The sequence below is a fragment of the Euwallacea similis genome, chromosome 24 (genome assembly GCF_039881205.1).
Source record: "Euwallacea similis isolate ESF13 chromosome 24, ESF131.1, whole genome shotgun sequence".
NCBI classification, from domain to species: domain Eukaryota; kingdom Metazoa; phylum Arthropoda; class Insecta; order Coleoptera; family Curculionidae; genus Euwallacea; species Euwallacea similis.
In genome coordinates this window covers 2090370-2107789 of record NC_089632.1, presented here as the reverse complement: position 1 = coordinate 2107789, position 17420 = coordinate 2090370, and the positions used below count along the sequence as shown (strand labels likewise).

The following is a 17420-nucleotide window of genomic DNA, read 5'->3' as shown; positions in this document are numbered from 1 at the left end:
ATATTTTCGCAGAAAGAATGTGTAAGATGAAGGATGAAGTTTGACCCATTTGCATATCATGTCGTTTTGGGATCCAACAATTTTTCAAAATTATTTCTTTTTTATGCTTTTTTTAATTCGTCACTTAAAAATATATCTAGTTCGCCTCTGTTTTTACAATACATAAATGTAAAATTTTCATATTGTAGAAAACTTCTGCAGCACTCAGAAAGCGTACACTAAAAATTGTTGGCCTTATAATACCCAAATATTTTACATATAAGATGTGTAAATTAAGTAATGAGACTGATTTTTAAAAATTTTTTTATTCGAATAGAATTATAATTTAATATTGTCTCCCTCAAAATAACTTCCTTGGGAAGCCACACAGCGCTGGAGACGGTCCTTCCAATCCGCATAGCAGTGCTGGAACTCCGATACTGGAATAGCCTTCAGCTGGTCGGTTACAGCCGTTTTAATATTTTGGAGTGTCCCAAAATGAGTTCCCTTGAGGTAATTTTTCAATTTCGGGGAGAGGAAAAAGTCACAAGGACTCAAGTCAGGCGAATAAGGAGGCTGAGGAGCCACATGAATGTTTTTACGGGCCAAAAACTCGTTGATTGAAATTGCTGTGTGACAAGGCGCATTATCATGATGCAACGCCCAGTTGTTCTTGATGTTTGGTCTCACACGAATGAACCTTTTTCGAAGTCTTTCAAGAACCTCTCGGTAAAAGTGTTTATTGACCGTTTGGCCTTCAGGCACAAACTCTTTGTGGACGATTCCCTGGACATCGAAAAAACAAATCAGCATGCATTTGATCTTTGATTTGATCATTCTTTCTTTTTTGGACCTTGGAGAGGTTAAACGGTGCCACTCCATGCTCTGGCGCTTGGTTTCCGGGTCGTATTCAAAAACCCAAGACTCGTCACTAGTAATGACACGTTCCACAAAATTTGGTTCATTTTCAATAGATTCCAAAAGGTCAAGGCACCTTTCCTTCCTGATGTCCTTTTGGTTTTGCGAAAGGTTTTTTGGGACCATTTTTGAGCAGATTTTTCTCATCCCCAATTCATTGGTTAAAATCTGATGAACGGTAGTGTGAGTTAAATTCAACTCTTGTCCGATCATTCTGACGGTCAACCGTCGATCTGAACGCACAAGATCCCGGATTGTGTCGACATTTTCATCGGTTCTTGAAGATGAAGGCCTCCCGCTTTGTGGTTCATCTTCAATGGTCCCTCTTCCTTCTGAAAATGCCTTAAACCACCGAAAAACTGGGCCCTTGACAAAACATTGTCTCCATAGGCCTTCTGAAGTTTTGCAAAAGTTTCCATTGCACTGTGCTCTAATCTGAAGCAAAACCTGATAGCACACCATTGCTCGAAATTGATGTCACTCATTTTTAGAACGCAGTAGAAGAAACAGGTACACAAACAAAATCGCTATGGACCACCAAATGACTTTAGCGAGTTCAAACTCGTACTGAAGGCGTATCACATGTTCACCTGCCGCTCCTCCAAGTCACTTCCCAAGTGCTGCCAGATCGAACGCTACGTTGCCAGTCTTATTACTTAATTTACACACCTCGTATATTTGTCTTGTATTTGGTTTGTTAGTTGGTTCTTACTTCAGGGACGCCTTTGTTTTTACTGACTTTAAAATCATATTTTATAACTTACAGTTAATAACGGATCTAGAGTTAACGATTTCCTGGGCACAATATCAAACTACTCGGCTATGTACACTATGTTCATTTTATTTTGGTATACTTTTCATCGACTATAAAACCATTATTTCTTAAGGTAGATTTGCCATTTAAAAATTAGGTTAAATGTTTTTTTTTCAAAGTTTTTGTCGTAATTTAAAATTTTTCCTCTAGGGCTCGATTTTCAAGCTGTCATCAGTTCTGACTTGAGTCAGAGAACTAATGTGTCCTATTTGAAAAAAATGAAGTTATGCGACAGCTTGAAAATCGAAAGCGATAGAAAAAATCTAAAATTACGACATAAAATTTTGGAAAAAAATATTTAACCTCGTTTTTGAATGACATCTCTATCTCAAGAAATAATTATTTTACAGTCGATTAAAATAGTACTAAAATAAAATGAATACACTGTAGAGGGCCCCTATATATTTAGACAGCGTCTATTATTTTTATTATAAAAAAAACCTTTAAATACAAAAGTTGTAGGATTTATATTAGGTGTACAACTTTGCTTCCGCCGTTTTTGAATAGATGTATGTAGCGGTAAGTAATGATCGAAATAAATAACCCCATGTGGGCATGCAGGAGCCTTGGGCACCTGTTAACATAACCTCATAAAAATATTAGTCTATTTGTGTCTTCATCATAAAGTTATTCGCAATTGAAAATGTCAGTGTACGAGCCAAATTCTCGTCATTTGCGGGAGGTTTTACTTTTCTGCTTCAATATGAAGAAATCTGCTGCTGAGGCTCATCGAATGCTCTCAGATACTTATGGGGAAGCCACTATTAGTGAAAGGACATGTCGTGAGTGGTTTCAGCGCTTCAAGAACGGTGATTTTCACGTCGAAGACCAACATAGCGGTGGAAGAAAGAAGGTTTTCCAAGATGCGAACTTGGAAGCATTACTTGACGAAGACTCGTGTCAAAGTCAACAAGAATTGGCACAATCATTGGGAGTGACTCAACAAACAATCTCAAAACGCCTCAAAGACATGGGAATGATTCAGAAGCAAGGATATTGGGTGCCGTACGAGTTGAAACCAAGAGATATTGACAGGCGTCTGTTCGCTTGTGAACAGTTGCTTGCAAGGCAAAGACGGAAGGGATTTCTGCATCGTATTGTGACTGGGGACGAGAAATGGGTTCATTACGATAATCCCAAACGCAAAAAGACTTGGGGATATCCCGGCCATGCTTCCACGTCGACGGCCAAACCGTCTATTCATGGTTCCAAAATCATGCTCTGTATTTGGTGGGATCAACTCGGCGTAATATATTATGAGCTGTTACAACCAACTGAAACAATCACAGGTGCTCTTTATCGAACCCAATTAATGCGTTTGAGCCGAGCATTGAAAAAGAAACGGCTGCAATACAACGAGAGACATGATAAAGTGATTTTGCAGCACGATAATGCTCGACCCCATGTTGCGCAAGTGGTCAAGAAATACTTGGAAACATTGAAATGGGAAGTCCTACCCCACCCGCCATATTCTCCTGACCTAGCTCCTTCTGATTATCACTTGTTTCGATCCATGGCACATGGGCTAGCTGACCAACACTTCCGGTCTTATGAAGAAATAAGAAATTGGATAGAATCGTGGATCGCTTCAAAAGATGTCCAATTTTTTCAACACGGGATTCGTATGCTGCCCGAAAGATGGGAGAAAGTAGTGGCCAGCGATGGACAATACTTTGGATCCTAAAGGTATAATTAGTTTTTTACAATAAAATCGCGAAATTCGGAAAAAAAACGGCGGAAGCAAAGTTGTACACCTAATAATAAATGGAGAGACTTTTAAATTCTATTCAAAGTTCTATATCCATACATTATACGCTTCTTTTTTTTTAGAAGAATATTATATATTAGATATTCTTCAGATAGCGTATAGACAAAATTCTAAGGGCATTAGAAAAAAAAGCAAAACATTTTTTGTAAATTTAAGAGGTCAAAAATAAAGAAACTTTTTCTCATTTATAATATTTTTTTAGTTTTTCTCACTTAAATAATTTCAAATTTTGGTGAGGTGTTTAAGAGGGTGAAGAAAATACCGCGTGGTAAGAATTTATCTGATCAAATTAAACAAATTATAATTGATAAGTATTGTTCGGGAGTGAGACAAGTTAATATCGCTAAGCAAGTAAATTTGCATAAAAGCGTTGTTTGTAAACAAATGATACAAAGTCAAGAGATTATTGTTAGTTTTCCTAAGCCTGGAAGGCCCAGAAAAACTACTTTAGTCATAGATAAATTATTTACAAGATGCTCGTTAAAAATCCATTTTTAACTACTGACGATATAAAAAAAGAAAACCCATCAATTTCAATTTCTGTTAGATCAATTAGAGTACGCCTGTGCCAAGCAAAACTAAACGCCAGGAGATATGCCAAAAAAACATTTATTTCTTGAAAAAATAGGAAGACTACACTTGAATTTGCCTTAGAATATTCTACCTGGACATACGATCAGTAGAAAAATGTACTCTGGTCGATTGAAAGCAAGCACACTATTACATTTGGATAGGATGGCATTAACTAGATAAGGCATGCTGCCAGTGGACAATTCAACTCTAAGTATACTATACCCACAATAAGATAGGGAGGAGGGAATTTCTTTGATTAGACATGTTTTTCTATTCATGGAGTATGATCACAATATGGCCAGCTCAGAGCCCGGATTTAAATCCGTTGGAAAATTGTGGGACCAACTTGAAGCTGATGTGAGACATAAAAATACGGAAAAATTTTAAAATAAAGAAGAATTATTTAATGCCTTATTATAAGCTTAGGAAGAAACATTGGAAGCAAACGTTATTAAAAAACTAGTGAAATCGATACAAAAAATATGCTAAGCAGTAATTAAAAACAAAGGTTTCGCAACAAAATAATTAAAGAATGTATTGGTAATTTTGATTTTCATAAATGTTTCCTCATTTTTGTCCGCATTAGGATCTATTGTAGTGTTGTTTGCTTATAATAAAGGTTATTTTTTAAACTTCTTTTGAATCATTATTTTACAGATCATACATACATATGTTTTCTTTGAATGCTACTACACTGTACAAAATTATAGCCAATTAATCAAAGTTTCTCCACTTTTGGTCGGTACTGTATGTGCGCAATTAGAATTACTTTTGTGTAATTTATTTAAACTTGCCAAAAACTTTCAAGTAAATAAATCCTTTTTGGCCGAATTTGTTTCGGCTATCGACTTCATACCCCCATAAAAACCTACAACAAAACTCCCTTTCGCAATGTGAATGGTAGACCATAAAAATTCTGCTCCAGATACACGCAATATGCAAAACTAGTGTCACACTGTGAAATTTACAACCCCTTTTTAAAAATCCCTTCTAATCGCCGTTAAAACCCTTCAAATCTTGGTTACATGGCCTTGTGCCTTCTTTCTTTACAATGAAGATCTTAGTTCGCCCCCTCATTGCGTCAACATTCCTTTCTTCATTTGTTCCTCAACGTTGCGTAAAGAGTACAAATTGGGTGCAATAAAATAGGGTTCCGAATTATTTTCCAGGGTTGAAATATTTAGAGCCAAAAGTACCGACGAGTAATTTAATATTAAGGTGGAACCAATTTATTGTAATGTTGCTAAGGATTTCGAAGACAAAAAAACGTTTACGTGTTTGTGAGAAATATTCATATGAATCTAATTTATAAAAAAAGATTTTTAAAAACGAGTAAAATTCCACGAAAAAGCTACAATTTCCTAATACCATTTCCCATTAACGGTAAACACTAATAAAACCTCCTAACGGTACCTTCAAGGACTAAATTTTTGCAATTCTAGACCTCCTTAAATCTAAGTTAACATTTTTTTTCACTAAAACTTTTTACCCTTAAATTAGTGGTAATAATCCGTTGGGTACGGACCGCAAAGGATTTTTTAACTGAAGAAAGGATTTTTATTGTCTCCATTAACAATTTATGGATCCCAATAACCGTTCAAAAAAGAACTAAAAAAGGTTTGGGACCTGGGGTGTAAAAGTATTGGGCTTATAGGGTTTACCAAGTTTCTATAGACTTATTTGCAGCTTTTTTTGGAGGTTACTTGGGAGTGTCGGTGCGCTTTTGGGACCATAAATATGGCTTTTCTTGAAATTGCTGTGACGTTCACATACAGACTTAATAGAAATATCTTGTTACTAAAGTTTGGTTTATATTTTACATCACAACTCATATTTCTAATACTTGAATCACAATATCACGAGGAATTCATTGCCCCATGAGAGAAATCTTCCAAAAAGAATTTAACTTATAACTAGAACAATTTTGAAGAACTAGTAAGATATTTGATCAATCCTTCAATTATTCGACAGTGAAAAAATTCTTGTGTGAATATGCTTACTGCTTGAAATTTTTCTTGAAAGATCATGTGGTGAACCATGCTTCCACAAAAAGGAAAAAACTTTAAAAAATAACTCAACTTTTCGTACTTCTTATATCGACCATTTTGGTTTGGATTTACAAACACATGATTTGAAATTTATGAAATTTCGCAAAACTTTCAGGGTTTTCGAAATTATCGTTTTGAATTTATTTGACTTTTACCATTACCATAATTTGCTCGCAATTGAAGGTTATTAAAAATAATTTGAAAATGCGGATATTCTAAAGGAATATTTTTGGTTAGGGTTAGTTCAGGTTAGTTCAGGTAACATCAAGTATCAGCTGTCCCTCTATTTGACACTTTCATATAGCATTTTTTTGAGTGTCTGCTAACTTAAATAGGGAGACTCGAGGTTATCTATACTTTAAGTAAGGGACAATAGCCATAAAGGGTGTAATAAAGTCATAAAGCAATTATACTTTAAAATCCAAAAGATAACGCCACTTTTGATGTCTGTGACATGTTTTTGTCTGTGCTCTTTAAGCCTTAAATGTGATTATTGCCCCCTGCAGGTAGACTGGCCTAGGGCCTGGCCCAAGTAAAAGGAAATCGACGAAACTTAGGACATGAATGCGAGAATTCGGAGCGCAATTTGGCATACATAAACGAGGCTATAAGCTGTGATATAGATTCCCAGCCGTAAGGGCTTTTTTTATATGAGATTCGTAAGTTTGAAAATTCCCTAAATAATCGCAGGCTATCGGTATCTACAGGTAATGTAATATTTCAAATTTGCCCATTAAAAGTGGGAAACAATTGTAAACACCATCGATAAATTTACAATACAAAAAAATCTTGAATTTTCTTGATTCATTACAAAAAGTGATAACAAGTTGTAGACTCCTTTCGTAATTTTATCAAACTTCAATGTCAACATCTTCAGAGTTATCACAGAAGTGTATCAAATGAATTTACTGAATGAGTAATTAAGAATTAAATTTGGATTTAAAGTCGAAATTTACAAAAGAAGAAATTTGTAGATGAAGATGTTACAAAATGGTGACAGATAATTTGAGTTCATAAAATTTTTTTTTTTTTCTATTTTCCCCATGAGCTCGAAATAACCGGATATTGTATACTTAGGAACTGAAAATCATGGGATTAAAAGCTAAGAAACTTGCTGCTGAAAAACTGGTAGTAGGGCATAAGATAACAAACCGTCGTATAAGGTGAGCGCCTCCTTGTTATCGCAAAATTTGAGTATGAGCCCAAAAGTGCGACATTGTTGATGTTAATCATTGATTTAAATATTCACCAATTTTGACGCGATGTCATGTTTTAGTTGAATTTTTCAAAATGAAATATTGCTCTTCAATACAATAATATATACACAAGATGGCAAATATAGAGGAATTTATTAAGTAGCTTTAACGAATATGCTTGAACAGATTTAACAAGTAATAAATCTGTAGACCAAACCTATGTGCTAGATCCAATCAGAAAATAAATATTATAAATAATTAAAAAGTAAATATGTCTATTTATAAATAACATGCAAAATCGCGTTTAAAACAAATTATTTAAACTTAAAATCCAGTTTAATACTACATAATACTGTATATATCATGGCCATTGTTACAGCAATGGTTTTTTTTAATGTAATCATACCGAATAAATCTATTTCTTATAACTAAACCTATGAAACAAAATGAAGGTATAAGCCTAAACAAACACACATTAACATATTAAGTACCTGCCTTAATTGTTTAATATGCACAACAAAAATTTAATCGAACCTAGGTTGCGTCACCACTTCACACACAAAAATCTTTAACTCACACTCTGCCAAGGCCTCCAAACATTTTCGTCTTCACCATTTAAGCTAACATCTACACGATTTTCTTCTTCATGTTCACTATTTCTAGAAAGAGTTTCTAGATCCCCGTCTGATGAAGGTGGCGGCGAAAGAATTGCATATTGGTGATTACTTGGTGAACTGACCATAGGTATCGAATTGTTATATGATTGACACATTCCATAACTGTCTTCAGGACTCGGTCCTCCTAGATGCAAGTGCTGTCGGTCTCGTGAACGCTTCATGAAATTACTCGATATTCGAAAAGGTGACATAATTTGCGGAAATTGAGGAAGATAAGTCCGACGGTTCATGGACAACATCCGTCTCAGGAAATTCACTGTTAACTCCAAGATATCAGCCTTTTCCAGCTTGGACACTTTCGGGACTATCTTATTGGTGACATACGGGTCGTTAAGAAGCAGAATTTTCTTCAAAGTCTCTAGACTGCTATTAATTCTGGCCCTCCTTTTCTTTTCCATAAGGGGTTTTCTCACTTTTCTATCTTCAAATCCCATGATGGAATTTTCTGCACAAAAACTGACGCACTCCTGTTTGCGTGGCAGACTGAAGACCAGGAAGCGGTTAGATTGACATAGGACAGGGAGAACTAATTTTTGGGGCTGTCCTTCGTTATGGTAGATTTACTGATGCCGCCTATTGGTTCGAGGTGTTGAAGGCTAAAGGTATAAAAATATATCTTCGTCTTTAATTTATGGCAGGCTTCACCTCAAGAACCAGCAATAACAATTACTATTTATTGTGCAGAACGGATCCTGACGAACTGAAGTTTTTATTTATGCATTAATTGTCAATAATGTCCATCTTCTTGCCAAATCGAGGAGAAACAATTTGATCTTTATGATTTATGGTTGCATACGGTCTGGCTTTAAGTTTACCCCCTCCCTCCTCTGCATATATCATATATAATATATAATATAATTAACTTTTTGCAATACGTACATACAAGTATCCATTATGCTTCGAAAAATGTATCTATTATTATGTAAGCACTTTTTTATATTTTAAAGCTATTTCTAATTGCAATATATAGGTATGCTTCGTCCTTTGATTTTGGGAGTCAATCATTAGTCTTTTAATTCATTTTATTTTAAAATTTGCTTGTTTTAATCCTGTAGTATCTACTTTGTTCCGGCCTTTTTTTCTAAGCTGATACTTGATGAAACTTTGCTTGAACATTTGTCAATGTTTCAGTTTCTTTCTCCATTTTCCAAGTTTCTTTTTCGTTTACATTTTAGATTTACTTTTGCTCGAATCCTGTTTTATGATTTTAAATTGTTCAGAATTTTTCTCTTAATTTTTTTTCAGCATCTCTTCCGATTTGAATGCATAATAAACTTTTTTTGCATCTGTTCCAGGACTCTATCGTCTGTCAAGAGCCTTGGAATCTCTTAAAATTCCGGATATTTTAAAAGATTTTAGGGACTTCCAAATAGATAATGAATTTAAGAAAATTGCATTCTGCTGCACGATAGAAAATGGCACAAAAATAGACAATCAAAATGTCCAAAAAATTCAGTGTGAAAAAGTCATTTCATTTATAAAAAGTTTATAGTTTGGTATAATAACGCCTGGATCAGCTATTCCAAAAATGCTGTTGAAGTTGCTGTAATGGAATAAACGCGACATATCAATGTTTTTAACGTCGCCTTAAGGTAAACTTACCAATGAGTCACCAATAAGGAAGTGTGCCGGAGTTAATAGTGAAGAGTCACTTATGTCCTTGAAGATTGGCATTAGCCAATGTAAATTAAGATAAACTTCGATTTTTACCAGTAAGGTGTGAAAATGTCTTCATTGGTTAGTGATGATTCATCAAGAACACAGTGAAGATGAAATTTGGTCGACTTAACAGTAGCCTCCCACAATCCTCCCATGCGGGCGTTATGCGCTCATATAAAGTACTATCTGATATGATTTACGAGAAATGCAGCCGCGGGATTGAAATTCGATAGATCATTTGTTAATGTATGAATTTTGAGAAAATAGTTATTCACCTCTATAATGTCAGAGCCACTATCGGAGCATTCATCAGTTGACTTTTCTCGTCTGGAGCGGAACTTTCCCAAAGTAATTTTTTAAACATTTCAAAACCGAAAGGCGTTAGTTCGATTTTAAAAACGTAATCGAGATCCTAGTGATGAATTAAAGTCGAAACTGTTAAGCATAGTGCGGGAGATGCTTAAAAAATAATAAAATATACAAGGTGTTTTAAAAAACTTAAATGAAATGTATACAGGAAGTTATTTAAGTACGTGGTCAAACTTCAAGGGGTGATTCTTTGAGTGATTAGAAGACGAAAAGTTTATATAAATATAGGTTCGGTAATGCTTCGTTTTCAAGGTACAAGGTGTCTAACTTCTTTTTAAATTATTACATATTAAAAAAAAACTTTTAAATAACAAGAAGACGCAAACTAATATGACATTGAAGCTTGACGACAGTTTTTAATGTAGTACAAAGGAATTTTTTAAGCTGAAAATTGTTTGTCTTCTTTGCTAGTGGCATACACAGGAATAATATAGAAGAAAAATCAAACAAGAAAATCGTTTTATTAAAACTACACTTAATGGTGCGCGTGTTTTTAGTAAAAAATCATTTAATAGTAAGTAAATGCCAAATTTCAACAAAATCGACTAAATGATTATTAAGCTTTTTACAAAAAAGCGATTTTAAAAGTAAAGTTTGACACCCTGTATCTTGAGAACGAAGCATTACAGCACCTATATTTATATAAACTTTTTGTCTTAGAATCACTCAAAAAATCATCCCTGGAAGGTTGGCCACGTACATAAATAACATCCTATATTAGTAATTATAGTGCTTTCTGATAAATCATTTAAACTACGATAGAAAAGTATAAGCTTATTTTGTCTAATTATATCAAAATGATAAGTATAATTTTAAACATGCTTCATAAAAGTTGTTTACAATGCTCTATAGTACTAGATATGCAACGAGACAAAAATTTACGGGATGTCCCATTTATAAATAAATGAAACTATACTTTTAGAACTATTCTGCATATTTTACTACACTTTGAATATATGCTTCGAACTATTCTCTACAATTTCTGCATTTAATTTTTTCTTCTATCTCGTATTAGAAAACATACAAAACAATTCGGCTTAGATGAAACTGCTTGTATAGTAAAGAACTTTAAACAAAACAGCTTCTTTTCAATTCAAAAAATTATGTCTTAGAGGAAGGTTTTAATAATTTTTTTAAAATTTACGTCATTAATTGAATTTACACAATCATATTATTGACTCTTTTCGAAAGTTCAATGACCTTCAACATCCTCCGAATCAGAAACATAATTATATTTTACAAAGTGTTTCTGAATAGATGATAAACATTTTAATGGGTGAATCCTGAGCCAAATTTAAGATGAAACGTTCATATAAAGAGATGTCCAAAAATGCTTCGTCTTCGATCTACAGGATGTTAAAAAATACTTTTTTTCGTTTTTTTTAATTACTTGTTTATTTTTTATTGAAACTTGTTGAAAATTTATACATATCATACGCAGAGTGTTTCTTACAAACGGAAATTTTCAGACTTTAATTTCACATACGGGGTGATCCGGATTGATGGGTCTTGAGCTCTCATTTATCACATTATATGTGATAAATGATATATTTTTTTATATAGTAAATTATATTTTTCATACGTTAGTAAGTATAGATTTTTTTTTTCATATTAGTGAGGGTCATTTTCAGCACCTGCTACAAAATTAAAATATTATCATATTAAATAAAGTTAAGTTCTTGTTTAAGCTTAGTTGATTAATATTGATGTTAATAATTGCATCTGCAGGAAATAATTGCGTATTATCTAAACTTTTTGTTTATAGAAAACACTCGGCCTATGATATGTACAAATTTGTAGCAAGTTTCGATAAAAAAATAAACAAGTAATTTAAAAAAAAGAAAAAAAAAGTGTTTTTAACACCCTGTAGATCTAAGACGAAGCATTTTTGGACATCTCTTTATATAAACTTTTCATCTTAAATTTGGCTCAGGATTGACACACTAAAATTTTTACTATCTATTCAAAAAAACCCTGTACACTTCTCAGGCGGATTATTCCCTTTTTTAGAACTATCCTTCACACACCAGTAAGGATTGTTGTTGCAGTAAAATTGCACACTACTTTTAGTTAAAAGTAACTGAGATAATAAGGGGTGAATGTTATTTTCAATTAATTTTAGCATAGAATAGTGTTTAATTTCATCGCAACAACAACTCTTTGGTGTGTGAGATGTTCGCAAAAATTAAATAAAAGAAAAACTACTAAAACCCATTGCTACAATCTCAAAAATTAAAAAAAGATCTGTATTTAAGTGAATAGTTTTTACGGTTCAATTTAAAGTCAACCTAAAAAAAAAACTTTCACTTGATGTCTCTGTAATCTTCGCAAATTTACCAGATTTTACGGCATTCCCTTGCAAAATGCAATAACTTTATGACGCCGACAAAAACTCTAAACCCTTTCTACATTAGTACAATACAAATTGCAGGTATTTTGACCTTCTAGTAAAGAGTTACAGACTAACATCTTTGAAAATTGCATTATTGCAGATATTTTATAATTTTGGGCTTTTTAGATACACTAAAGTTAAAAAGTGAAGCCATAAAATCCTTCGAAAAAGATACCATAAAAGAGTAGGTATTGCAGTACGTCCGCAAAAAATGGGTGAGATTTTAGAAAGTGAAATAAAAACAAAAAATTCAAAATAGAAAAGGAAACGGGCTAATTTTACAACCGGAAATGTATGTGGTATTACTTATATGACCCTTGAATTTTCCATCAGGATTTTTAAATTTTTTGATATAATTTGCATAAGTAATATATCTCTAATACATCCTGTATTCATACTATGCATATACGAACATACCCTAGATAAGATAAGAAGAGACAGACAATGCAAGGTTCCTTACGAAAATAGAAACAGAAATGGTACTTTCTTCATCTAATTAAGAGAGAAATGTTCAATTTTCCAGGTCTCTGAAGTTTTTTGTTATTCTTACTCAAACGAAAAATAGCACTTTTCTTTTACTTTTCTTTCCTATAATTGGAGTTCTTAATTAAAATTAAGAAATCAATTCCAGAATATGTGGATATTCCGTTTATCTTCATTCTTACACCTCTGGCTTCTTCTCATGGAATGCAGAAGGGCATTTTCCAGAAATTGATTCAAATTAAACTATTCCGTTAGTGTGTAAAGCCACCTATTATGTTACCACTAAAGACCAACACAACAACATCTCTTTAACTTTATGAAAAAGATAATTTATGTGGAAACGATTTAGCCAAACATCGGCTCTGACTGCGTAATTTCTTTAAAAAATATCTTGTCCGTAAAGTTGCCAGGACTTTGATACATTGACCATAAACAATTCACTTCCCTCTCTTATTTTAGCGATGCAAGATAAAAATGTATTTTTTTCTCAGTTAATCAGTGGATTCTAAGTAGACCAGGAATATAGTGTATAAGAGAATCAAAAAGAAAAATTAATTTTTAATTTTCATATGATTCGTTACGAACAAATCTACAACGCGTTAACTTTCAACTAAATTTCAGCTATATACCTCCCATGGAACAAATATTTAATTTGAAACAATTTTTGGCAAGTTTAGTTAATGGAATAAACACTTATTTGTAACTGAGTTTTAACTTAAAGTTCATGTTTTAAAACTATACACGGTGTCCTTGTGTGGTTAAAAGATGTTGATGATCGCGAATGTTGTAAGGAACTCTTTTATTTTAATCTTGACAACTACTTAAATAAACTAATTTGACAAAAAGTAACTATTCACAAAATACTCTAAAAAATAATAATAATTGGTGGTTTGCCAGACCTACCTATGACAACAACCAGATTATAATACACCTATAATGAACTAATTATTAATAACGTAAAACAGGTACTAACAATTAGCACCTGAACTAAATTACGTGCACCACACACGGTGTCTCACAACTCAAAGTCCTTACCTAATAGAAATCTTCAGATTGAATAGAGTAAAAACTGTTAATAAAGATTTATTTATAAAAAACCGTGTTACATTGTGAAATAAAAAGTTAAACTTCTTAATTAAAATCGGTATAACAAGAGAAACCGATTTTAATTTACTATTTGGTATTTAAATGAAGTAATTTTCATATTCCAGCGAGAATTTCAAATTCAATTCGTAGATTTGAAATTGTAAATATCTGTATGATAACAATTTAAACCTCTTTATTATCAAGAAAGTGTACTTTAAGGTAATACTTTATAGAGGTTTTTACTTGATTTGATGTGAAAATTAAGTATGTTGAGTAGTGACCTTACCTTAAGTGATGGGACACCCTGTATACCTGTACTTCTTGACTCCTTTTTTGTTAGAGAAATATGTATAGTGCTAAGAATACTTCAAATTTTTCTTATTATTTTCGCCTTACAATAGACGTTTTATGCACTCTACTGTATGTTTTACATAAACTCTGCAAAAATGGAATATTCACTATTTTTTAAGCTCTTTTCCTTAAAAAAAAAACGTTCATCCCCTTTTCCCTATTTCCTCATATTCCACACATATTCAAGATTCGAACATTTTTAAGAAAATATGTCAGAACTAAACGATAAAGGGCATGAAAGGGACATATGCTGTTATATTTCTTTCATGCTCAGCAGTCAATTATATTCTCAAAAGTGACGTTTCCACTTGATAAATTTTGGCTGAGCCACTTATCTACAATAAAACTACTATAAACGAAACTATTAGTCTTTTACAGAGGACCATATTCTATAGCAATTTTACCATATTAAAGGCAATTGGGTTCCAAAGCGCCCGAGATACCAGCTGCTGAAAAATGTCATTTATCATGCCATTATGGCTTAAATGATGAAAAATCTCTAACTAATTGTTTGCGTTTCTTTGCAATCTTTTCAAAATGAATAGCTCAAATGAATGTATTATTATTACAAAAACTTGATATGTTCATATAAATTTATATTATATCTTGAAAATATTTCAGATTACAATCAACTATTATAGCACGATGCAGCACGTATAAAATTGTCTTTGATTCATGTATTTTCTATTCATTACATTTAATTCTGTGACTATTATCAAAGGAATGTTGACATATATTTGACCTATAAAATTCTCTATTATTAATGAAATTTCGATATTATTTAATGCTCTTTTTTAAGAATCTAAATGTTTCACCAATTTAAAAGTTCTCACATTTGCAAGAAATTTTTATGACGTTTTTTCTGTGCTTGTTTTCTTTCACAGTTTTGACTTTGTGAGTTTTGAACGTAATGAAAGTTTTAAGGCGTTGTTGCTACACGTTGTATTTCGCAATATGTCGCGCGTTGTTTAATGGTCTTATACACTTCTATTATAAAATACTAATTTTTCACATAGAACATTGGATAGTGTTCTAGAAATATTGGAATGAGCATTAATACCTGCCAATAGCGACTTCTCCTGGTAAATTTAATACAAACAACACATTTTCTTCCAATAGGAAACATTGGCACCTACTATATCATTGGGTATTTGGCCTTTAAAGATGCTTCTATACAACCTCTTTAAATTAGTAAATTGTCACCGAATTTGAATTAAGGGTTTGAAATAGCACATACATAAATCTTTTGATAGAGACTTTTTTATACTTAAAAACGACACTTCGTGATGAGAGTCATTATTCTACTCTTGAGCAGGTCTTGCGTAAGGATAACAGAATCCATAATTTCTGAATGAACTTTTAAGCCTAAAATAACAATTTGTTTCTCAAAGATCCGGTAGAACGAAGAATTTTTTATAAACTATGTAGGTATAGTTTAAACTACAGTTCTAAAATATTCTGCAGTGCAACATCTTTACAGATTGCTCTTTCAAGTTTTATAAATATTTAATTCGGTTGTTTACTTCTCAAAAGGATGACAGAACTTTATTTTATTTTTTGAAATTACTTTCAAATGCGGCGATCTCAAAGACCTTTATTAGATATATATAGACTCAATGACAATCTGGTGACTAATAGGGTGTCTGCCTCCAACCCCAGATTTATAAGTCTGCAGGTAAAATTTTGGTGGGGCAAAACTTTTCGGTTTCGGTCAAATAATATTTTCCTATTTTGCCATTCCGTGTCCAAGTCTCTTGCTGTGCAACACAAAGTCAGTGACTACCGAATTCCTCAAAAAAGAAACATGGACCAACAGTCTTATTTCAATGATTTGGCACTAATAAAAACCGTTCTTCGAGTACCTGTCTGTTCGATGCTGGAGGATGACCATCGGGTGAAAACTGCTTTACATACTTTGAAACAAATATTACTAAACTGCGATCCTGAACTGCTAACGAGACATCGAGATGGGCCTAGGGCTGGAAGCCTTGAAACAATTGACATTCTTGAAATGACGGTGGATTATTGGAGGCAGATGGAGAATAAGATTAAACAACTTGAATTTAACCTAAGAAGAACGTTGGTGAGGCGTTTCCATTGCAGTATCAACCATGATGAGGCTAAAACGCAAACGAGCGAAAAATGCTTCAAAATTGAATGCGAAAGATTTAAAGCCTGTGCAGAAGAAGTACAGCTCTGTGAGGCTGACAGTACTACTTCAGAGGATATTTAGTGCCTTTTTGTTTTGAAAACGTTCTGGTTAGTTCGGTCAACTAATTAAGCAACAAATAATGTGATTTTCGAGATGCTTAGTAACATCTCATAAATGGCAAAAAACCAAAAATAAATGTTAAGTATAGTATTTTCTATTGTATAAATGTAAATATCCAACATGTTGAAATTATAGGTATAAAGACATATAGACCTAAGTTATGTGCTTAAGAGAACAATATAATACTTGTAACTACCCAGTACTCACAGTAGTTCATGTTTGTCTGAAATTACTGACATTGCAAAGACATGTACATAAGTAATATTTACTTGGGAGAAAATGATTAAAGATGCCATTATAACAGCTTATATTTTTTAAATTACTGTGAAGAGCCTTGTTTATTAAATTTAGAATATGTGTGTTCCATTAAATAAATGAATTGTGGTCCATTTTATCAATCAGCAAGTTCAATTATAATCATGAAGTGTTTTTTGGGTCCAAAATTGAATAATGGAAAGGAATATTTTTCACGGTTAGGAATTAAAGTGAATGACCACCCACCTTTGACTGGACCTAGCTACTGCTCTACCAACAGAGCTACATAGGAACACCGAATGGTTCGGCTCCTCTGGTTAGTCCAAGTTTATTAATGGATTTTGGATGCTAAAAAAAACCATTTAATGATTAATTTAATTTCTGGCTTGGATGCCAACATATTAGACGACCCTTTAAGTTGAGGAAACAGGACCCAATGGTCTCTGATTGTGAATGTGACTCCAACATAACCTAACATCTTTAATTTCCTACTATTAATTTTAGAACTATCGAAAAAAGGCCTATGTAACTCAAATGTTAAAACGATAGTCCAGAAAACTAATGGTCGCTGGTACAAACC

The 17420-nt window shown here is 32.9% G+C and overlaps 1 protein-coding gene across 1 annotated transcript; it reads right to left on the bottom strand.

Moving 5' to 3' along the window:
* Nucleotides 1-318: 318 nt before the first annotated feature.
* Nucleotides 319-1359, bottom strand: LOC136416748 (histone-lysine N-methyltransferase SETMAR-like). The gene has a single exon (XM_066402082.1). It carries the CDS (start codon nucleotides 1357-1359, stop codon nucleotides 319-321), a length of 1041 nt encoding a protein of 346 aa, XP_066258179.1.
* Nucleotides 1360-17420: the final 16061 nt, after the last annotated feature.